Source organism: Perognathus longimembris, chromosome 17, assembly GCF_023159225.1.
Source record: "Perognathus longimembris pacificus isolate PPM17 chromosome 17, ASM2315922v1, whole genome shotgun sequence".
NCBI lineage: Eukaryota > Metazoa > Chordata > Mammalia > Rodentia > Heteromyidae > Perognathus > Perognathus longimembris.
The window spans coordinates 34,141,901-34,165,374 of record NC_063177.1 but is presented as its reverse complement, the minus strand read 5'-3'; the positions used below and the strand labels follow the sequence as shown (position 1 = coordinate 34,165,374).

At 50.6% G+C, this 23,474-nt stretch overlaps 1 protein-coding gene across 3 annotated transcripts in view; it reads left to right on the top strand.

The window, feature by feature from the left end:
• The first annotated feature begins 2,039 nt into the window (after positions 1-2,039).
• The window catches only part of Itga3 (integrin subunit alpha 3), a 38,111-nt gene continuing 16,676 nt past the window's right edge, over positions 2,040-23,474 (top strand). The window contains exons 1-8 of one of the 3 annotated variants that reach the window (XM_048366318.1): positions 2,040-2,171; positions 3,376-3,631; positions 14,246-14,373; positions 14,644-14,723; positions 17,565-17,814; positions 19,928-20,014; positions 21,572-21,779; positions 22,193-22,389. In XM_048366318.1, coding sequence (XP_048222275.1) covers positions 3,591-3,631; positions 14,246-14,373; positions 14,644-14,723; positions 17,565-17,814; positions 19,928-20,014; positions 21,572-21,779; positions 22,193-22,389 — 991 coding nt within the window. In that variant the 5' untranslated portion in view covers positions 2,040-2,171; positions 3,376-3,590. Of the gene's footprint in view, positions 2,172-2,260; positions 3,632-6,324; positions 6,895-14,245; positions 14,374-14,643; positions 14,724-17,564; positions 17,815-19,927; positions 20,015-21,571; positions 21,780-22,192; positions 22,390-23,474 lie in introns of those variants that run through there. The other 2 variants (XM_048366317.1, XM_048366316.1) reach the window with 2 other exon arrangements.

The window sequence follows — 23,474 nt, the reverse complement described above, 5'->3', positions numbered from 1 at the left end:
GGGGATGATAATGAAGGAGATCAGGAGATGGCTGATGCCCCAACTCTGTGTATTCCAGCAAAGGTCTCAGCTCTATACACTTTCTATATTTGTCACATGCTTGCATAACATTGTTCTAGGACCCACTGCGCCTAAACGTGCAGTCATCACACATCCTTCCTCCTTCTATTTCAATCAGTCCTTGCCCACCAAACTCCTTCCAGTTAAAGGATAGAAGCCCTCAGGCCCGGAAGCTGAAAGGACCACTTTCTCAACCCAGAAAAGGCCAAGTATTTGCAGCCCTGAGGGTCAGTCAATGTCTGTGGAGCCTTTACTCTCACCTTGCCAGCTCCCACAAGAAGAAGCCACTGTCATCTATTCAACCAGTCACTCCCTAGGGCCTTACTGGCCCTTCCCACTGGGACAATCAGCTACTGGAAAATGGACATGCATACTTCTCAGGCTCTGTCCCTGAGGAGCCTGCTTTGGAGGAAAGGACACAAGTGTGGAATCAGCCAGCCCCGGGGGTGGTGTCAGCCTCATCAGGGGAGGCACCCACACTTCGTGCACTGTGCGCTGCTCAGTAGTTCCAACTCTACACTAGGAAACGTCTCTACCTCCTGAAGTTATTAGAAGGTAACGTACATAAAGTACTGGGCCCTGGAAGGTGCTCCAGAAGTATTGATACTCCATATTTACAAAATATTCATAGACACACTGTACAGGCAAACAGGTGTGAATGCATGAGACAATGTGCATAAACGTGTGTACTCATTAATATTCATGTAGGAGGTCTCTACTTGCAGTAGAGAGGAATCGGGTTGAATAGATGAAAGCCACTCCCACCCAGGTGTCCCACTAGAACACGAAGTGCTAGCAGTAAGAAGACTTCTCCCAAGAGAGTTAAGGCCCTAAGGTGGGATGAGGACTTAAAAGACTCAGCTGGGGCTCTGCCTGGACACAGGGATACCCTCCCGCCCCCCAAAAGAGGCACTTTGACTTGAAGTAAAGAGTGCTGCAGAGCCCCCTCAAATCAGGAACGAGGACCTGGGTTCCAGGCCAGGTGAGTGTAAGTAGACTAGGCCTTGGGCAGTGGGGAGGGACCCTGGAAAGGGCATGGGGGAATGATGGAGACAGAGGGGTCAGCTGGTTGGAAGGTTCTGATGTTTAGGGCCTACTCACCAAGACCCAAAAGGGGCTATTGCCCATGAATTCCCAGAAGCCCTCTGTGCTTCACTCCCCCACCCCCTCACTGTCCCTGAAGGCAAATCAGCTGACGGATTTTCTGGTTCATACAGACTCCCTCATCCCTGCCCCTCCTCAGTCCACCTCACCCCTTCCCCCAGTTATGGTGGTGGCCTTTGCCTGGCCTCTCCCTGTTTGTCTTGACAATGGCAACTGCATGCTGAAACCTGAATGCTCTTTTATTTCTTTTCTCTCTCTCTCTCTCTCTCTCTCTCTCTCTCTCTCTCTCTCTCTCTCTCTCTCTCTTTGTCCCCTTGGTTGGGTGTGTGTGGGGGGGTAGATATTGCAGCTTGAACTCAAGTCCTCATACTCTTGCTTAGTTTTTTCCATTTCTATCTATCTACCTATTTTTGGTGGTTGGAATTCCATGCGACTCTTCTGCCTAGGGTGGCTTCATACAGAGATCTTGAGTAGTTAAGATTACAGGTATGAGTCACCAGTGCTGGGCCAGAATGTTCTTTCTGATAGATCCCTTGTCAGCTCTAGAGCACAAGATGATGTGAGCTTAACCTGTTTAAATTTGAGTTTCCAAAATGTGAGGCCCAGGTGAAACCCCAGCTTCCTGGGAAAGGCCTTCCTCATCCCTGATCTCCCCGTGGGGGAGGAGGGGTCTCAGCTCTGTTCTGGGGACAGGCTGAACTGGGGAAGTTGCTGGGACTAGGCTACATCTGGGTCAGTGGAGAAGAAAATCTGATAAATGCATTCATGCTTAGTTGCTCCTCCCGCCTTCCCCCTTCTTTCCTTCTCACCCCAGTGATTTACATTTTCAATAAAAACCCGAGTCTTAGGATTTGACCCACTTAGTTCAACAGATATTGGAAGCTTAAACTACACCAGATGCTGACTGATACATCAGGAGGACCTTTTTGCATCCTTTTCATTTGATTGGCTTCTCTCTAGCCTTTTCATTTCACAGTGGGAAACTGAGGAGCCAGAACTTGTCTAAGGTAAGAAGCTAACAGAGCCTGCACTGGGTGTAAGAGGTCTACCCTGACCATTGAATAGCCTTGGAGCGCCCTTGTAATTCCTCCATTAGCTGCCTGGAACTACATTTCCCACACCAGGGCAAACAAGCACTCCATGAACTGAAGCCAACTTAATGGAATACATCATCATTGATCCAGCTGGGAAAACTTGACCCCAGACCAGGCCATGTCTTTCTTCTCTTCTAAGACTCCCCACCCTGTCTTGTCTTTCCCTCTTGTCTCTGTCCTCCTCCACTTCCTCCTCTTGGAAATCTCTCTGACCCTCTAGGAGAACACATAGCTTGTGTGTTGTGGTCACCTGCAGAGAATGAGGAACCCCCATAACAAGGTTTTGTTTGGATATTAAGATGGATGATGACATGCATACACCACAGGGAAATGAAAGGTTTAATATTTATTTACATCATTGTAGTCTCTGAAGACAACAGGTCCCAAATGACTCTAGAGAGCCAGGAAGTAGGTTAATCTGAGTTTCTTTTGCGGTTGTGGGTGAGTGGTCATGGCAGGAAGGGACTCATGAATCTCCCTCCAACCCTCGATGCCAAAGATCACAGCACCAGGTTTTGGTTTTTTTAAATCAGCTTGTCCAGGTGTGGGGAATTAGGGGAAGAGAGAGGACAAGAGTTGAGCCTCTCCTCTCACTGTTATTGACTACTGGCATGCCCTTGTTTGTTAGTCTGGGTTTCTAGGTAGGTCCATTGTCTACTGGGAAGTGATGACAGTGATATGGTCCTCAAGATGAGATGAGGCTTTGGATGATAATATGGCTTTTAGCAACGGGTTTCAGCGGGGAGCAGGAACTTGCGATTTCTATTTTTTACAGTCTTCACATCTTCCATCCTTGGGCCCTCTCCCCCAGATCTGTCCGACACTGCCCACATTCCTTAGCTGGGCCCTCCCACTTAGCAGTGGCTCAGCTCTGGCTCCTACATTCCCTGTGGACACTCCCCTGAACTGGAAAAGTCATCCCTCATCCCTTTCCTCTCTTGTCTCCAATCGGACATGCTGGTAATTCCTGTTTGGGATGGCCAAAAAGATAAGGCCTGGCATGGCGCCCATATGTCATCACAGGACTCAAAGCTATTTTGGGTAGGAACCCGTCTCCTGACCAAATGTCTATTCTGGACCCCTGCCCTCTTGGCTCTGGCTGTCTCCCCTTCTCCAGGAACAACATGGAGGACCCTGGAGCCACCGAGAGAGCAACGGATTGTTCAACTTCTGCCCAGCCTCCTGTTCCATGACCCCAGAAGTCTCCTGGCCACATACATTGGTGTCTCTGGACCACCAGGCAGACCATGAGAGGCTGAATAACTTCGGGAGTCACAGCTCAGGAACCAGTGCTGTTTTAAGGGCAGCCGGGGACAAGCATCCTCTCCCCAAATGCTACAGAGAGAACTGTTATCGCAGCTGCTTTTGTTTAGGTGTGTCTGGCTGTCTGAACAACATCTGCTTAGAGTTTGTCTCTTAAAGACACAGCTGTGGTCAGGGGTCCAGTCCTATCTCAGCCTCCCTTCCTTAAGTCACACTGCACAGTCTTGGACATCTGGGCAACCTCCTGAGGCTTACCTAGGTCCCTCATCAGGCAAGTGGAGATGATAATCTTGATCTCACTGGGAGCCTGAAGGATGAAATCAGTCTGCACATACCATAATTTGTAAATTGTTAAGCCAGGCTTGAGTGCCTTCCTAGGCTCTGATTCTATCTAATCTTGTGCTCCCAATGTTACTGGATTACGGTCCATGCTACTTGCTGCTCAAAAGCCAATATTCAGAAGCCAATCTGAGCAACAATATTCAGGAGACCAAGTTGGTAGGAAGGAATCTGGAATGTTCCAATTTGGAGGTCTTGTGTAGGGGGACTGTAAAGGAGTGTGTGTGTGTGTGTGTGTGTGTGTGTGTGTGTGTGTGTGTGCCAGTGCACTGGGGCTTGAATTCAGGGCCTCATGCTCTCTCTTAGCTTTTGCACTCAAAGCTGATGCTCTACCACTTGAACCACCCCTCCACTTCCAGCTTATTGGTGGTTAATTGGAAATATGAGACTTTCCTGTGGGAGCTGGCTTTGAATGGAAAGCCTCAGATCTCAGCACTAGGATTACATGAACTGCCTTCCCCTCTCGGGACCCTGGGCTATAAAGGATTTTTATAGAGAGGACTTTTATAGGGAGGGAAAGGAGGTAGGAGAGGACAGGAAGAATATGTGCTGAGTGGGGTCTTTGTTATTCAGGGCATGTGTCTGCTTTTTTCCTCTGATTGAAACATCACAATTCACCTTGAACTCTCACATTTTCTTAAAATGATATATCAAGTTCCTACAAGCTAAACCATACAGCAATTTACATGCTTCAGGTTAGTTGGTATGCAGTACTTAAAGAGTAAGAAGGGATGTGACAAAGGTCACCAGACACTCTGGGTTCTGCAGAAAGATTTAGCCCTTAATTCCTTTAGGTGAAGTTTCTCTTTGAAATTTAAAAATGCCCCACAAAAGGGAGGAGGAAGCACAGCCTGCAAGAAGGACAATTCCCAAAGGAACGGGCGGCCCCATCCAAATAATTCTTTATTCTACTCCAAAAAGAGAATGCAAAATTGCACAAGCTTCAGGTCTCACGAAGCTTCCGGATTTGCCTGAAGTGTTGTACAAAAGATAATGATTAGCAAACCAGTGCTGATGGCTCACACCTGTAATCCTAGCTACTCAGGAGGCTGAGACCTGAGGATCAAGGTTCCAAGCCAGCCTAGACTGGAAAATCCCTAAGACTGTCATCTTCAATTAAACACTAAAAAAGCTGAAGTGGAGGTGTGGCTCCAGTCATTAGCCTTGAGCAGAAAAGCTCAAGTACTACACACAGGCCTGGAGTTCATGCCCCAGGATTGACACAAAAAGAAAAAAAAGTTATTAGCCCACTAATGATTAAGGACTCCAGGGTTAGATAAAAGAGGATTAAAATTCTCACTTTGTGGTGCCTTTAGAGTGACTTAACCTCCTTGAGCCTCAGTTTCCCCATTCTAAAAGAGATGAGTCCTCAACAATTGATGTTGAGTATTTAGTATTTGTAAAGCACTTAGTATGCGTTTAATCCATGATGGTTTTCTTCCTATGAGAACCTATAGAGAATGTAATGGACAGGGGCAAAGGGGTCCTTGTGCTGTAATAAGGGAAATCTGAGTTAGACTCAAATTATGCAGTGCCCTTTTGAAGTTTTCCTTCAGTTTGATTCTTCTGCTCACCCACACTTCTCCACCTTGCTCCACGGATTTACGCCCCTTTATGGGCTAGCAGCTGGGCCCAGTCTTCAAAAACTTAGCGGAGCCTGGGAGGAAGAGAAGACCCCTGGAATTCTGCTGCATACAGGCAGACGTGGGTGAGAAAAGGGCGCAGCCTGAGCCCAGCTCATTGCCAGAAGTCGCTTCCCTTAGGGGAAATGTCCTTTGCTAATTACAGTCAGTGACCCGTGGTTCTTACACACAGCTAAATATCAGTCTGGGTTTGCTGAGGAGCCAATCCCAGTTCGATCTGGATGGGTGTGGGGAGTAGGCAGGAGAATTAAAGCTTCACAAAGACCGAGAAGGGGCTGAGTGAGAGGGAAAACGCTTTCCAGCCACCTCTTAGGGACTCCCAGCACTGCGGAGGCCAGACCAGTATGCCAGCCCGCGGCGCGCGCGCGAGCGGACACCGCTTTGCCGGTGCTCCAACACCGGGTGTGTCCAGCCAGGATGGATGGTGACCGCACCGGGAACGGGCTTTCCGGCAGTAGTAGCCGCCGCAGGGGTGGGGGTGGGGGGGACCCGGCTGAACTGATCCCACCCTCAACCTCACCCATCCTATCCATCTTGCTGGGGAGGACAAGCTCCTGGAGAGAAGCTGGAGGGGGCGGGGAGAAGAAATCAGAGCCTTTAGGGTATCTCGACAGGTGTCTGGGGGTGAGGGCGGAGCCGGGGTAGGAAGGATGAGGAGGGAGGGGCGATGCTGCCCCTTTAAGAGGCGGCGGCCGAGCCCGGGACCTTTTCTCTTTCCCCGGAAGGAAAGCGGAGTTCGGGCTGGGCGCGCAAGGTGGGGAGGTGCGGGGTTGGGCGTGGGGAGGCGGGGCGCTCGCCGGAGCGGCGGGGGTGGGGTGGGGGAACCGCTCCTTCCCCTCCTCCTTGCGGTCTACCGGTCTGCCTGCTCAGATCCGCCGCTCAGTCGCGATCCCTGGCGGAGAGCGCGGCCGAGGGGGCGCGGCCAGGACGAGCTGGGGGAACTCGGGGCGGGTGCGGTGATCCGGCTGCGGGACAGGCGAGAAAATCGACTCCCGGACCTTGGCAAGGGGATCGGAGGCCGCAGACCCGGAGCAGAGGTGGAACCGACCGGGACTAGGGGGTGGGGAGAGACGAGAAACTGATCAGCCCTGCGACGCCGCCCGGAGCAGGTGAACTGGTCATCACCCCTCGGGGCTCCGAGCCCTCCCCGGCTGTGCCCGGGCGCGAGCGGGCTCCCCGCTCGCAGCCATGGGCCCCGGTCCCCGTCGCGCGCCCCGCGCCCCGCGCCCCATGCTCTGCGCACTGGCTTTGATGGTGGCTGCCGGCGGCCGGGTAGCCTGCGCCTTCAACCTGGACACCCGATTCCTTGTGGTGAAGGCCGGGAACCCGAAAAGCCTCTTCGGTTACTCGGTCGCCCTCCATCGGCAGACGGAGCGGCAGCAGCGCTACCTGTAAGTCAGGCTGGCTGGGGTGGGGTGGAGTGGGAGAGAGGGTGTACGCTGGGGTGCCGGAGTCCTGGGCCCCGCTGGCTTCCAGGCCTGCTGCGGCTGGCCCTGGTGAGGGGTAGGACTAACCGGAGGGCGGGTACCCCGGCAGCCCCTCCGATTGACTGCCGGGGCTTGGCGTCGGCAAGTACTGACCCGACCAGAACCTGTCAGACGCGTGCGGCTCGGCTCTTTGAGATCTCTCCTGCCAGCGGAAGTGGGATGGGGTTGGGTGGAGAGGTCTCAGTTGCCTAAGCACCCGCTGAACCCTGTATCTACCATTAACCTCTTGTCTTTCCGGGGGCCGCTAGCTAGCTAGAGCAAACGACAAGATAAACAACACCTCTCAGACCCTCTGCCGGGGAAGAAGCCGCGAGCATATGCATTTAAGCCCATTACACCTCATATTTAGTCTGGCCACCCCAGCCACACCCTCCGCAGAATCAGACCGGACGGCTTCTTAAGTGCTTGGCTTGATGGGGTGGGATGATTGGGGGAGTCTGGGCATTTTGGAGTTGTCCAAAGGCTCTCTCTCCCTCTCCCTGACCCTTAGAGGAAAGGACAGTAGGGGACAGAGGAAGTGCAGTCCTAACTCAGGCTTAGTCTCCGTCGCCCACCCCCAAGCAGCGGCTTGCCCTCTCCCACCAGACATCTCTGCATTCCACAGATTCATGTTGACTCTGAGTGTGTTTGTTTTGGTTTGAAGAGGGAAATAGTGTTGTTGGTTTTGTTATTGTTGTTTTCTTTTCTCTTGCTTCTGCTCTCCTTCATAAGAGCAGCTAGGAGAAGGAGCGGGAAGAGCTAGGCAGAGAGGAGGAGGGGAAGAGATGGCACCCAACTGCCTGCCCCTTCCCATACCCAGAAGACTGTGTCCAGGTTTCAGAGGTTTCTCTGTATGTGTTCTGCATGCTGAGGTTGGCAGCTGGGGGGAAAGGGATGGCTAGATGGAAGAGGTGAGCTCTCTTAGGGTGGACAATGGTTGGGACAGGCTCCTTCTGCCTCTTAGGATTGGGTGCCAGGCCAGTCATCTGCCCCTCCCTGGCCTCTGACTTCACTGAACTTGAAGACCATGGTCAGGTTAAGGGTGTGTTGTAAACTTTTCCTGCTCTAGCTAGGGCCTGCAGAAACTTGAGGAAGTTTGGAATGTTTAAAGTCCAAACTACTTCAGCCTCGGGCTTTGCCTTGTCAGCCCAGCTCCTGTCCAGCCTACCTGCCTGGACTTAGCCTCCACTCCATCAGACTTTCCTGCAGAAGGGAGGGCCGCTACACCTTCCTCACTGGCCCCACAGCCGTGGGCTGGCTTTGGTCAACCTTTATTATTTCAGAGATCCAGTTAGACTATCATGGGTGTGAGTTTCTAGAGCAGTGTCTTTCCTATCCTAGCTCAGTACATGATTTTCAAATGTTTCAATGGAAGAATCTGCAGGACATAAAAAAAAAAAAGAAAAAGAAAAAGATACTGCAATCCCTCCCCCACTCTGCTAGCTTCTTTCCAGGTCCAGTTTTCCCCCAAAAGGGGTAGAACCTGGGTTTATATATTCCTTCCTATCTTTGGGGGCCTATGGGAAGCAACTGGGCATTGTGGAGGGGGAAGAGGCTTAGCCACCCCATTGCCAGTGTCCTATCTTGTGTGTGTCACTGATACCTGAGCTTTAGTACCCTTCCATGTCCAGGCAAGAGAAACAACAGTCCTTTTTGTTGTTGTTTTTGCTCTTTTTTTCTTTGAGATGGGATCTTGCTAGGGGCCCCAAACACCTGCCTCTGCCTCTGCTTTCAGAGTGCTAGGATTGCAGGTGTGCACCCCCACACCTGGATACAACAGGTCCTGACTGGATGTTAGTGGGGATTTAATGAGATAGTGTCTGTAAAATGCTCTGTGTGTGCTTCTCCATGGAGCACTGGGAGGCTCAGGCTGAGGCCAGGATACAATGTATCCACTTCTCCCAAGAACCCCACTCAAAAAGGAGAGAACTTCTGTGAGCAGGTGGTTCTAGACAGAGTTGGTTTTGGTATCTCCTCATTAGCGCTCCTCAATCTTATCCAGGATTGTTTCTGTGTCTTGCTTAGCTCCTCATCTCACGGAGTCTAGCCTCCTGGCCCTTTGTGAGAGCCAGCTGTACCAGCTGTGCTTTGATGCAACCAGCTGTGTAGCCAGATGTGAACAGCTGTCTGTGTACACAGCTCTAGGGAACTAGTAAGTCAAGCTCCAGCCTCGTATTCTGTGATCCTCCAAGTCCTTCAGTAGGTTCTTCATCTGGGGTTTGCAGGATATTTTCGGGATATGCAGGGACTCTTAAATCGTGTATCTGTACATTGTTCTGGGAGGTAGAAGGAGGGGGGAGAACACAGCTTTTGTGTTCTCAAAGATTTTGCCGCAGAAATGGTTAAAAATACGAGGTGGGTACTCTTTGCTATGCCATTGCCTTCATCTTTGGATTGGGGTCCCCCACTCACAACCCAGGCCTCTAGCTCCCAGTCTCAGAAAGTGAGTGAGAAGCAGGGAAGACCACATGCTTTGGGGCAGAATGGCCTCTTAGAGAGAGGCAGACAATTGCCACGGGAAGCTGTTACTGATCACACCCCCTGCACCTGCTCAGTCCTTTCTTCCTGGTCTGGTCTACAAAGACTATGAGGGCCCCCCTTCTCCCTTTTACCCTTGCCTAGAAGTAAGGGTGTCTGGGAAACCTGGCACAGAAGTTGCTGTGGATCATGGGAATGAGGTCATGCCTGAGGTAGGAGAGCCCTTCTGAAAAGTGCTCCCTGGACAGGTGGGTGCCTGGCACCCTTCATGGCCAGCAGAAGTGGCACAGCAGCTGGGGCTGCAGGCAGAAGGCCTCCATAGCAGTGTATCCTTTTCCTCTGGTTCTTGCCATGATCAGTCTAGGCCAAGGAATGAAAATGGTAAGAAGTAGAGAAGGTTTACCTTGCAGAAAAAGCAGCAGCAAAAGGGGCTTGGTCAGAGCTCAGGGAAGAAGGGAGTGTCCGCTGCAATATGGGGGACTGAAGTTTAATGACACAATGCCCTCGGAGGTCAAATATGGGAAGAATACTAAAGAGCTAATAGTAAAAGGAGAAGAAAAATAACCTTATCCTTCATACCCGAGGCCCTACCAAGGCCTCTTTCTCCCGTCCTTCTCCTGTCCTTCTCCTCTGGCTCCCTCTAGCTTGTTGCTCAGGTTCTAAGGCTGAATCCCCAAGGGAAGAGGGGGCTGGGTGGGTAGCCTGAGGAGGAGTAGGGAGGATGGTAAGGACTACAGCCATAGGAGCTGCCTCTGGGGAGGTGGCTAATTCAGGCAGCAGGGCTGGCACAGAGCCGGTATCCAGGCATCCAAGAACTGGCCCCTTCCCTCCTCCCCCTGGGTTGGAGCAGATCTCCTTCTGGCATGGGAGGGGAGCAGGAGTCAGGCCTTGTAGGGGGAATGCTAGATCCTCTGGCCCCCTCTGGCCTCACCCATGGGACCCACATCACACCTCACTGAGATGAAAGTGGGAAACTGAATTCTATAGACTGCCTCTTGGAGCATCACCCCACCCTACCATCCCCCTGGGGCCTTATGCTTTTTGGGGGTCAGCCAGCCTGGTGCCCTGAACTCTCCAGGGCCCCATTCCCCAGCCTTTTTCTCCCCTTCTGCTCCGGCTTTCTACTCTGCTGTTCCATTCCATTTGAACTGTCCAGGAGGAGCACTGTGGCAGGGTGAGAAAGAGCTTTACCCAGAGGCCAAGAGGGCCCTTCTGGCTGGTCAAAGGTAAGGGTGAGGAGGCCGTGGTTTTAGAGCCTCTCATCAGTCTTTTCACCCATCCCCTTCACCCCCAGGTGGGCTCTGTGCCTAACTCCAGGAGAGGGGAGGTCCCCTCTCCTGCCTTCCTTGTCCCAAGAACCTTATCTAGGCGTCCCCCACCTCTTCTCCCATTTCTGACTTGTATTCAAACACCCAACACGGGGCTGGGAATATGGCCTCGTGGTAAAGTGCTTACCTTGTATACATGAAGCCCTGGGTTCGATTCCTCAGAACCACATATACAGAAAAAGCTAGAAGTGGTGCAGTGGCTCAAATGGTAGAGTGCTAGCCTTGAGAAAAAAAAAAAAAAGAAGCCAGGAACAGTGCTCAGGCCCTGAGTCCAGGCCCCAGGTCTGGCAACAAAAACAAAACAAACAAAATCAAAGACCCAACACCAGGTAGCTAGGGGAAATGCTCATTTGCATATTGGTTTACATTAATTTACAGAACAGTAGAGTCCCCTCCCTCTGTCTGGATTCTCTAATCTCTGGTTTGAGAATAACCACACACCTGGCTGTGACTGCAGGAAGCTGGGCCTGACCCTCTGCACCCCCTTTTCCCCCTATCTGCACAAGCTTCTGACTGTGGACTCATTGGATCCTGGGCTAGGAGCCAGAGGGCCTTACAGGGCCTCTAAGCAGGCCAAGTAGGAGCTAAAAATACTCCAAGGGGGTATGGGGGGGGGGGGCTCCCTGTGGAATCTCTGAGGAGGGAAGGCCTGGATATGTGGTTGGGATTAGGGTATTGGCCCGGCCGCATCTCCATCCATGGGCACAAAGGCTGGTTCTGGGCAAGGGTGGGACGGTTACAGGTACTTTGAGGAGTTGCTTTATTTAGTTCTGATTGCCATTAATGCCTGGCTCTGCTCTATACCCCAGGAAGCTCACAGTAGGAGTCTCTCAGTTACTCCTAGCTAAGGCCCGGAGCTGGAAAGCATAGAACCATTCTCCCCACTCCTCAGGTACCTTTTACCTGACAGTGTGGGCAGGACAGCAGTAGCAAGGGGTGACTTTTTTTTTTTTATTGTCAAAGTGATGTACAGAGGGCTTACAGTTTGATATGTAAGGCAATGAGTACATTATTTCTTATCAAACTAGTTACCTCCTCCCTCATTTTTCTCCCTCCTCCCCAGTTCTTTCCACCCCATCTCCAGTTGTACAGTTGGTTTACAGCATATTGTCTTCTAAGTATTGCTGTTGCATTGGTTTGCCTTTTACCCTTTGTCTTTCCATTGTGATGTTCCCCTTCCCTTCCCTAGTTTGATAAACATATACAATACCCAGGGTACCAAAATCAGTTTTAGTGACATCAGGGGTAAAACCATAGGGAAGAACAACCAAAGGAAAAGGCATAATTTCACATAGTACGTTGAAAATAACAACAACAATGATAAACTACTTATTTCGGTAACTTGGAGTGTATTTTGCTTAGCATCATCTTGAACAGTAGCAATGAGGACCACAGTTCCCTCACAGTTCCCCTGGAGGGCAACTCCAGGGTCTCCCTTCACCCTGTGAAATCTACAGTTCTTCAAGATCCTTGCAGTAGGACCCTCTACCTCCAACCTCCATCTCCAGCCAACTCAGAGTTCCATAATATGAACAGCCACCACTATCCATCTCCTCAGACTATGGAAGTCCTACTTATATTCTTCCCCTGCTCCCTAATCATGGCAATCATCTATCCTCTTCCATCTGCTCTGTCTAACCTGTTGGGGCAGAAATTTCTGGGTCCTTGGAGGGAGTTTTGGCTTAGGCCAGGGCCAGCACCAGCCACAAGAAACCCGAGCAGCAGCACTCCTCTGGGGCCTGGCTTTGTAGTTAGAAAGACCTTTTACTGAATGAATCCATTTATTCCAATAACAACCTGGATGGTTGACAGGGCAGCTGTGGTTCCCATTTTACAGAAGGGATGTTCAAGGCTCAGAAAAGGAAAGGAAATTGCCTTGGAGGCAGACGCAACCCCAGAACTAGGTAGGTCTCCTGTACTCTGTAGGAGATGTTACTTTTTCAGGGCCCTGGCTTCCTTCTCTCCTCTGTCAGGCCTGCTAGGAGGCAGATGGTCCATGGGTGGACAGCCATTAGAGGCACCCTGCAGCCTGGCAGGGGTGACTAACAGGGCCTGGTTACCTCCTGGGGTGCTCACAGTATTTTTCTCCTCCCAGGAACATTTATTTCCTCAGGGGAGGTCTACATGGTGAGGTGTGGACAGGTCCCACCTCCTTCCCAGAACTGCCAGAGGCAGTGCATTCTTGACTCCCAGTGGGCGGAGGTACCCCAGGTCCCAGCATGCCCAGGCCCTACCCTGCTCCCACAGCCATTACTCGCAGGTCCCAGGCAGGGCTGCAGGCGTGGCATTGTGGCGTTGTTCCCTGTTTCCAAACTGGCAGGAAGCCCAAGGCCAGGTTCTGAGCTGAGAGACTGAGAGCCATGGTGTTGCTAGTGCTGAATGAAGGGACATCCTGGAGGTGCCTGCCCACCTAGGAGGCTGAGCCCTCAGGACTGAGGAAGGGATTCCGGCAGGAAGGTGATGTGGAAAGAAGATGGATGGCTTGGGCAAACTGGGTTTCTTGAACTGGGGTGCACCAGATTGGTTCTCTTTGGCCTGGGGTGGGGTAGAGAACTTACCCTCTTTCACGGATATCGCAGGGGTTCAGGGACTATCCTTAGAGGAATTCAAGATACCCTTTCCCCTCCTTCACTTCCTACGCCAGTTGCTCTGGTACCATCTGTGCTATATAGGTGGCCAGGGCCCTAAGCACCGTTGTAGGACCTTAGTGCCCTTGTCCTTAAAGATGGATTCTAGCTGGCCCTTGCTCATCCTCATTCACTGGAACTTTACTTTTGAGCTACATGTTATCCAAAATAGCAGCTATCCAGTCTTATGTCATACCCGTGTGTCTTGTCGAGGTGGAAGTGTGGGCATGGGGAGCGAAGGCATCACTCAGCTCGTGTAGAGGCCCCAGCCTCCTAGATCTAAATCCTTGGATGGCTGTAAGAGGAAGAACCCCACTCCAAACAACTCATTCCTGTGACCAAGATTCCTTCCATCTTGCGCTCTCCCAATCTGCCTTCATCTCAGAGGCCAAAGCACTTGAAAATCCAGACCTATTCCTTAGCTTCCTCTGTGGTTCCTTCAAAACCCTCCCCCACCCCCCACCCCCATTCCCCCACCATGGGCACCAGCTGTATGAAGACCCGCTCCCTGAATCATGCTGCTTCTTGCTGTACCATTGCCTAAAGTTCTCCACCCTGTTCCTTGTCATCCTCAGATACAGGCCTAGGCACCTTTTGGCAGGCCTCTGCTGAATCAGGACTGGTTAGCTCCATGCTTTTGTCTCGTCTCATGAGACTAGTACTGGGCTATCCATTTCCTGGCCTGCTTTCCCCTATACTGGCCTCTCCTGGAGGGCCATCCATTCATGTCTCAACCCCAGAGCCTGACACAGAAATGAGGCTCAGTAAATTTGGGTTGAATAGCAAGTTGGTCCTCGTGAGCTGTGGAGAATCTGGCCCATCCACCTTCCTCTCTTTCCCTAGACTTCTGGCTGGTGCCCCTCAGGACCTTGCTGTGCCCGATGGCTATACAAACCGGACCGGTGCTGTGTACCTGTGCCCCCTCACTGCCCTCAAAGATGACTGTGAACGGATGGACATCAAAGAGAAAAGTGAGGGGAACGGGCTGGGGAGCAGGGTGGGTTAGAGGCCTGGCCCAATGGGGTACTGAGAGAATGACCTGGAAGAGATAGATGTAAGGCTAAATTGCAGCTGGGAAGAATCCTGGAGAGTAGGGTCATGTGGGGTTGGCAGAGATCTGAAGAGGTCTCCCTACACGGGGGCAGAGGGTCCAAGAGTGCCCACTCCTGCCCTCTAGAGGCTTTGGGCACTGGAATACATGCTGAGGTGTCCTGACTCAAGAATTCTTCTCGTGCCCACAGGTGATCCGGACCATCACATTATCGAGGACATGTGGCTTGGGGTGACCGTGGCTAGCCAAGGTCCTGCGGGTCGAGTCTTGGTATGTGAGCGCTCACCCAGCCCCACTCCCACCCCCACCTTAGCCCTCTTGATCTTCCAGGGGTGGCATGGTTGTTCAATAGAGGCCAGTAGGGATCGTGTGTGTATGTGTGTGTGTGTGTCTGTATCTGTGTGTCTGTGTGTGTCTGTGCTGTTGTCTTTCTGCAGCTGTGTCTCCACAGGCCTGTATTGTCCCCCTCCCTCCATGCCTAGGAGGGGTGGTGTCTGCACTCTGTCAAGGCTGGGCATGGCCTGGGTCCTGTGTGAATCAGCTCACTTCTTCCGGCTTCCCTCATGGGATACTCAACCACTCGTGGGAAAGAGCAGAGGGAACTTGGAGGAGGAAAGGGCAGAAAAGGCCCCGGGCTGCTGGTGCTGGCTGGCACTCCTTCCTGGGAGGCTGGCTGCCGGAAGAGGCACAGCCCTGCTGACCCCGGCTTGCCTGGCATTGGTTTGGGGGCTACTCCCTGCTGACAGGGAGTATTACTTGTCACCTCCTGCTGACGGTCTTTCTTTCTTTCTTTCTTTCTTTTGTAGATCATGGGGCTTGGACTCAGGGCCTGGACACCTGTATTTGAGCTCTATTTTGCTCAGGGCTAGCACTCTACCACTTTGAGCCACCGCTCCACTTCTGGTTTTCTGGTGATTAATTGGAGATAAGAGTCTCACACACTTTCCTACCTGGGCGAGCTTTGAACTGAGATCCTCAGAATTCAGCCTTCTGAATAGCTAGGACTACAGGTATATGCTATCAGTGCCCAGATTTTATTTATTTATTTATGGACTGGAACTTGAATTTAGGGCATCTTTTTTTTTTTTTTTTTTTTTTTTTGGCTTGGCCAGTGCTCTACCACTTGAGCCATATCTCCAGCTTGATTTTTTTGCTAGTTAGTTGGAGATGGAGTTGTGAAGGGTTTTTTTTTGCATGAAGTTAGCTTTGAGCCTCAATCCTCCAGGTCTCAGCCTCCTGAGTAGCTAAGATTACAGGTGTGAGCCACTGGTGCCCAGCCTGAACACTGTTCTAAGCACCAGGTTGGCATAATAAGTTCACTGAAATGCCTTTGTGTGACCTGTTGTGTATCTGGACCCTGGGTCCTTAGCAGTTAGCTACCCACACACCCAATTCCTTTATTCAACACATATTTAGTGAGCACCTACTGTGTACCAAGCATGGTGCTAGCACTAGAAACAGCTGTGCCTCAGGCAGGCTCACATCTAGGAGACAAGAAAAGCACATAGCCAAAAGCCTGTTTCTAGACATTGCCTACTTCAATCTACTTTACTCCCCTCCTTTCCTTGTGATGTTGGACATTGAACCCAGGGCCTTGCATATGCTAGACAAGTGCTTTCCCACTGAGCCACAGCCAAGTCCTGAAGCAATGATTTGTCTGATAATGCATCTTGAGTACCTGCAACGTGCTATGTGTAGTTTCTTGCTTTTATGAGGGCAATAGGTCAGACTTGGAACCAGCCAGCCTTAGTTAGAGTATTCTCTATCTCTGTCTAGATGTGGGATCTTGGACGGATTCTTGAGAGCTAGCTACTAAAGCTCTCAGTGCCTTGGTTTCTTTATCTAAAATGGATAAAGTAGCCAGTTTCAGTGGCTTACACATATAATCATAGCTACCTGTACCAGATTGGAAGGCTCACAGGTCAAAGCTAACCTGAGGAAAAAGTTACAAGACCCTATCTCAACAAACAAGCCTGATGTGGTAATTCACATCTATAATCTCAGCTACACAGGAGGCTTATAGGTAGGAGGATCATAGTCCAAAGCTGGCTCAGGAAGAAAGCAAACAAGTAAAGGCAAAAAAAAAAAAAAAAAAAAGGCTATGAAGGCTGGGAATATGGCTGAGTGGTAAGAGCGCTTGCCTTGTATACAATGAAGCCCTGGGTTCAATTCCCTAGCACCACATATACAGAAAAAGCCAGAAGTGGCGCTGTGGCTCAAGTGGCAGAGTGCTAGTCTTGAGCAAAAAGAAGCCAGGGATAGTGCTTAGGCCCTGAGTCCAAGGCCCAGGACTGGCCAAAAAATAAAAATAAAAAAAGGCTGTGAGTGTGGCTCAAGTGGTAGAGTGTCTAACAAACGCAAGGTGCTGCATTTAAACCTCACTACTGCCAAAAGCTAAATACATAAACAAATAAACAAAACAAAACAAAAAATCCCTAACCATAGCCTTGTGATCAGGCTTAAAAGAATATGGGGCCCAGTGCTGGTAGCTCACGCCTGTAATCCCAGCTACTCAGGAGGCTGACACCTGAAGACTGTGGTTCAAAGCCCATCCAGGCAGCAAAGTCTGTGAGACTCTAACCTCCTACAAACCTCAAAGAAAGTCATAAGTGGAGCTGTGGCTCAAGTGGTAGAGCAAAGGAAGCTCAGGGACAGCACCCAGGCTTCGAGTTCAAGCCCCAGGATTGGCACCAAATAAAAAAACCAGGTTAATATGGAAAGTATTTCGAATTGCTCAGTGTCAGCTATTGCTGGTGTTATTGATGCTGGTATTATTATAATTATATAATAATAATCCCATTGTTAAGAGTCATTGGGGGATAGAGAAGCAAGTTTCCAAACTGGCTCCCAAACAGCCAGGAGCTTAAGCTTCCCCATTTACTCATCCCTCCCCTTTCCTTTCACCAAGATCTCTAAGCTGTTCTCAAATCCATACTTTCCGGCTTCCCTCACACTGGCCCTGACCTTTGGGACCAATGCTCAAATACTCAAAGGGAATGCGGGCTGACGTTATTGCCTCAGGAAGAAAAAGAGGCCTTTCAACTCCTGTCCCACCAGCCACCGGTGCCCAGGGTGAGGGAGACTAAGGCTGTGGGTTTGGGGGTTCCCTAGGTCTGTGCCCACCGCTATACGAAGGTGCTGTGGTCGGGAGTAGAGGACCAGCGGCGCATGGTGGGCAAGTGCTACGTGCGGGGTAATGACCTAGAGCTGGACTCCAGTGACGAGTGGCAGACATACCACAATGAGATGTGCAACAGCAACACGGACTACCTGGAGACCGGCATGTGCCAGCTGGGCACCAGCGGCGGCTTCACCCGGAACACTGTGTACTTTGGTGCTCCTGGGGCCTACAACTGGAAAGGTGGGGACTATGGAAAAAGGGAGGAGGGTAGAGACTCCCTGTACCCCCTGCAGTAAGCCACTCACAATCTACCCAGGTCATCTACTCTAGGAGGCAGAAGAGATAGGATACCCTGCCCTCAACAGCAGCAGTGCCCATGATCTCTGCTGTGTTAAAGCACTCACTGTCAGAGGTTTTGTACATAATTGTCTTAATCCATATGTGTTTGTATGCTTTGTGGTTTGTTTTTTTTCTGCCAGTCCTAGGGTTTGAACTCTGGGACTGAGTACTGTCCTTGAGATCCCTTTTGTTCAAGGCTAACACTCTACCACTTGAGCCACAGTGCCACTTCTGGCTTTTTCTGTTTATGTGGTACTGAGGAATGGAACCCAGGGATTCATGCATGGTAGGCAAGCACTCTACTGCTAAGTCACATTCCTTGCCCTCAACCTTTTGTGTGTATGTGTGTGTGTGTGTGTGTGTGTGTGTGTGCTGGTAACTTGGGCTTGAACTCAGAGCCTGGGTCCTCTCTCAGCTTTTTTTCATTCAAGGCTAGCATTCATTCAAGTTACTACTTGAGCTACACCTCCATATCCAGCTTTTTGGTGGTTAATTGAAGATAGTCTCATGGACTTTCCTGCCCAGGTTGTATTTGAACCTTGATCCTTATTTCTCCACCTCCTGAGTAATAAAGATTATAGGATGAGTCACCAGCAGCCAGCCCTTTTATATTTATGTATGAATGTATGTATGTATCTATTTATTTTGGTGGTACTGGGGCTTTAAGGGCTTAGTGCTTGCTAGGCTAGTATTCTGCTTGAGCTATGTCTCCAGCTATGGTTTTTTGTGTTTTTTTCTGGTTATTTTTCAGATTGAGTCTTGAGAACTTTCCTGCCTCAAACCATAATGTTTCTACTCTAAGCTTCCTGAGTAGTCCTGAACAGTTAGAATTGCAGGCTTGAACCACCAGTGCCCAGCAAGACACATGTGGTTTTTTGTTTTTGGAGTGTGTGTGTGTGCGTGTGTGTGTGTGTGTGCGCACGCACACACATGTATGCATACATTGTTACTGAGATTTAAAACCCAAGGCTTCATACTTTTGCTCCACTTGCTTATGACTGAGGCTGTATCACTTTATGCCATTCTTCTAGCCTTTTCCTCTCTGTCTGTCTCTCTTTATTTTTTGCCAGTCCTGGAGCTTGAACTTAGAGCCTGGGCACTGTCCCTGAGCCGCTGTTGCTCAGGGCTTTTTCTGTGTATATGGTACCGAAGAATTGAACCCAGGGCTTCATGTATGCTAGGCAAGCCCTCTACCACTAAGCCACATTCCCAGCCCTAGCCTTTTCTTTTTGCTAGTTAATTAAGATGAGTCTTTTCTGTCTTGGCTAGCTTTGAACCATGATCCTCTGATCTCAACCCGAGTAGCTAGGATTCCAGGAGTGACCTGTTAGTGCCTAACAGGATCCATGCTTTCAACTGTTATGTGACCCATCACCCTGGAATCTGATGATTCAAGCTCCCTCCATCTCCTTGCCCCTCTCCATCACACAGGTTGTAGCAGTAGTGACCTGTCTCCCTTCCTGAGCCCCCACTGTCATAGAACCAACAGGTGGAGAGCTTTCAGTGTCCTCTTGACCAATAGGGAGTCTGGTATAGAAACAACTCTGGGATAATGGAAGGCTGAGACCCTGACCCCTCTCCTCCCTCATGTCCTTCCCCCCCCCCCCCCTTCAACGGCTTGGTAGGGACACTGGTTTCTTCCAGCAGCAGCTCAGGGTACAGGGGCTGGGCAGCTTGAATCTGGGGACAGGACTCAGGGGAAAATGATGTGAAGTATAATCATGGCATTTAGAGGGTAGACAAGCATGGACTCAGGAACCCAGGATGCGAGCTGTGTTCTACAGCTATTCCCACAGGACTATGCACAAGTCTGTATTCCTCCAAGCTATAATTTTCTTCTCTTTCTACCTCACAGAATTGTTAAGAGGAAATGATTTACAAATGGCACAGGATTCACAAATAAAAGGGGGAAATTATTATTATTATTATTATTATTATTAGGTGGGGGATGGGCATGATGGAGGAAAAGGATGGTGACTGAAACTTCCCCTGCCCCTCCCCCCAATACGTGCAGGAAGTAGCTACATGATTCAGAGGAAGGACTGGGATTTAGTTGAATATAGCTACAAGGACCCAGAGGACCAAGGAAATCTCTACATCGGTGAGTCAAGTTTTGGTGGCATATTGGTGATAGGGCAGGGGTGGGGGGGAAGAAGCTGGATGGTTCCCTAAAACACTGGCCTTCCTTCCTGTATGGTGGAGTGAGGCTTTCATGCAGGTATGACTAGTGGCCTTCAGGTCAACTAACATGCACTCTTGCACTCTGCCTGTATACCAGGCTCTGTTCAAGTTCAAGCCAGAGCCACTACCCTCAAGCAGCTCATAATCCAAGGGGCAGGCAGGACTGCAAATGGGATGAGGTATAGTCACTGGGCTTTTTAAATTTTTTTCTCAGTACTAGAGCTTGAACTCAGAGCTTTGTAACTGCTAAGCATACACTCTACCACTGAACCACATCCCCTCTTTGGTTATTTTTGTTGTTGTTAGTCATGGGGCTTGAACTCTGGGCCTGGGTGCTGTCCCTGAGCTCTTCAGCTCAAGGCTAGCACTCTACCAGTTGGAGCTACAACGCCACTTCCTGTTTTCTGGTGGTTAATTGGAGATAAGAGTCTCAGAGACTTTCCTGCCTGGGCTGGCTTTGAACCAGGATCCTCAGATCTCAGCCTCCTGAGTAGGTAGGATTACAGGCATGAGCCACTGGTGGCTGGCGTGGGCGTGCTTATTTTTTGTGCATGTGCCATGCCTATACTTGAACTAAGGGCCTCACTCTTTCACTTTCCTCTACTATGTGAAGCACACACCTCCACTTCTGGCTTTTTGCTGGTTACTTGGAGATAAAAGTCTATCCGATTTTGCCTGCTGGCCTCAAACTTTAAACCTCTGATCTTAGTCTCCTCAGTAGCTAGTACTACAGGCGTTGAGCTGCCAGTGTCTGGCTCTTTTTTTGTTTGTTTTTGGTGCCAGTCCTAGAACTTGAACCCACGGCTGGCACTATCCCTGAGCTTCTTTTGCTCAAGGTTAGCACTCTACCACTTGAGCCATGGCACGATTTGTGGCTTTTTCTGTGTATGTGGTGCTGAGGAATCAAACCCAGGGCTTCATGCATGCTAGGCAAGCACTCTACCACTAAGCTACATTCCCAGTCTCTATTGGTTGTTTTTGAGGTAGAGTCTCACTTCATGCCCGGGCCAGTCTTGGCTGTGATCTTCTGACTCGTGTGTCCCCATACTGGGGAGGATGACAGACAAGCACCACCACGCTCAGCCATTGGTTGTAATAGAGTCTCGTGTACTTCTTTTTGCTCAGCCTGACTTCAAACCACCCTGATTGTGTCATCCAACTAGCTAGGGCTACTGGCTTGAGCCCTTTACCCAGCTTTTGGAGATTAGGGTCCCTCCAGGTAGCTTCAACTGGCCTGGAACTGGTTGTGCAGTTATAGGTTGTCCTCAAACTTGAGATCTTCCTGCTCAGCCTCTCAAGTGGTGTGATTATAGGTGTGGGCTGTCACACCTGGCTAGGGGTTGAAGGGAGCTGCACTCTTTTTGCTCAACTTAGAATATGGTGTTGGGTGGTAACTAGAGGACTGGCCCAGAATAAAAAGGGAGAAAAGGACTATTGGGGGACTTGATCGAATGCTTTCCTTCTTCACCTATCCCAGGTTACACAATGCAGGTAGGCAGTGCTGTCCTGCACCCCACGGACATCACTATTGTGACAGGCGCCCCACGGCACCGACATATGGGTGCCGTCTTCTTGCTGAGCCAGGAGGCAGGCGGAGACCTGCGGAGGAGGCAGGTGCTGGAGGGCACACAGGTGGGCGCTTATTTTGGTAGCGCCATTGCCCTGGCAGACCTGAACAATGATGGGTGAGAATCTGGAGACCTGGGATATCCTCTGGGGCCAGGGAGGGGGGAGAGGAGGGAAAGAAGGCAGGCTTGTCCATGCCAGGTGAGGAAAATGGAAGCTTTGCAAGTGTACATTTGCACTTTGCAGGGATTTGCAATCAGACCTTATGGGGACCTGGGCATTAGCATGTCATTTGCATGACACCTACGCTTGCTTGTCTGCCCCTGTCATTTGCTTGGCTTCAGTGGGTGTGGGCTGTGTGAGTGTGCTCCTTGACTGCGTGGCTTCTCCACATCATGTATTTTCTATTCTGTGGGTCATGATGACCTTCCCATGCCCTTTGTGTAGCTGTGTGCTCTGGCCAATCAGTTCTTGTTAAAGAACAGTTATGCTGTCTGTTGAGAGTCAGCCTCCCTTCTCCTCTCCTGTGCAGGTGGCAGGACCTCCTGGTGGGTGCTCCGTACTACTTTGAGCGGAAGGAAGAGGTAGGAGGTGCTGTCTATGTCTTCATGAACCAGGCAGGAACCTCCTTCCCCACCCACCCGTCCCTCCTTCTTCATGGCCCCAGTCGCTCCACCTTCGGCTTCTCTGTGGCCAGCATTGGTGACATCAACCAGGATGGATTCCAGGGTATGAGCCAGCACCCCTCCCTCAGTGCCCTCACTGAATGCCAGCTGCATACCAGGCTTGATAGGGCCCGCAGAGGAAAAGGAATGGGACCCGAGCCCAGTTTGCTCAGAGCAGTACTAGAGAGAGGTTGTGCAGCTGACCAGGGGACTCTCCTGGAGGGGCTGGGGCTTGGGCAGCAAAGGGTAGGCTGAGAGGGCACCATACAGAGGAACAGAGGGGCACAGTCTCAGTGCTGTAATGTTCCCTAGAGACAGGGTGAGGAGGCTGTGCATGAGTGCGGTAGACACTTCGTTGTTGTTGTTTTCTTTTTGCCAGTCTTGGGGCTTGAACTCAGGGCCTAGGCTGCCTGTCCCTGAGCTTCTTTTGCTCAAGGCTAGCACTCTACCACTTGAGCCACAGTGCCACTTCTGGCTTTTCCTGTATATGTGGTACTGAGGAATCATGCATGTTAGGCAACCACCTTACCACAGAGCCGGATTCCCAGACACTGTGGACACTCTGAAAGCTACTCCTTGAGTAATGAGCCAGGCACTGTAGCTCACTCCTCTAATCAGAGGCTGAGATCTGCAGGGGATATAGCCTAGTGGCAAGAGTGCCTGCCTCGGATACACAAGGCCCTAGGTTCGATTCCCCAGCACCACATATACAGAATACGGCCAGAAGCGGCGCTGTGGCTCAAGTGGCAGAGTGCTAGTCTTGAGCGGGAAGAAGCCAGGGACAGTGCTCAGGCCCTGAGTCCAAGGCCCAGGACTGGCAAAAAAACAAACAAACAAAAAAAAAAACCAGAGGCTGGGATCTGAGGATCTCTGTTTGAAGCCAACTGAGGCAGAAAAGTCTATGACACTCTTATCTCCAGTGAACCAGCAAAAAGCTGGAAGTGAGGTTGTGGCTCAAGCAGTAGAGCTCCAGGCTTAAGTGAAAAAGTCAGGTGAGAGGGAGAGCCTGAGCTCAAGCCTCAGTTCTGGCACATACACCAGAATATCTTTGGGTAATAGTGAAGACAGGAATGGGGTGGGGGGCATCCATAGAATGTTTTAGAGAAGGGGTATGATATGAGAGCTTGGTATCTTCAAAGATGATTCTGG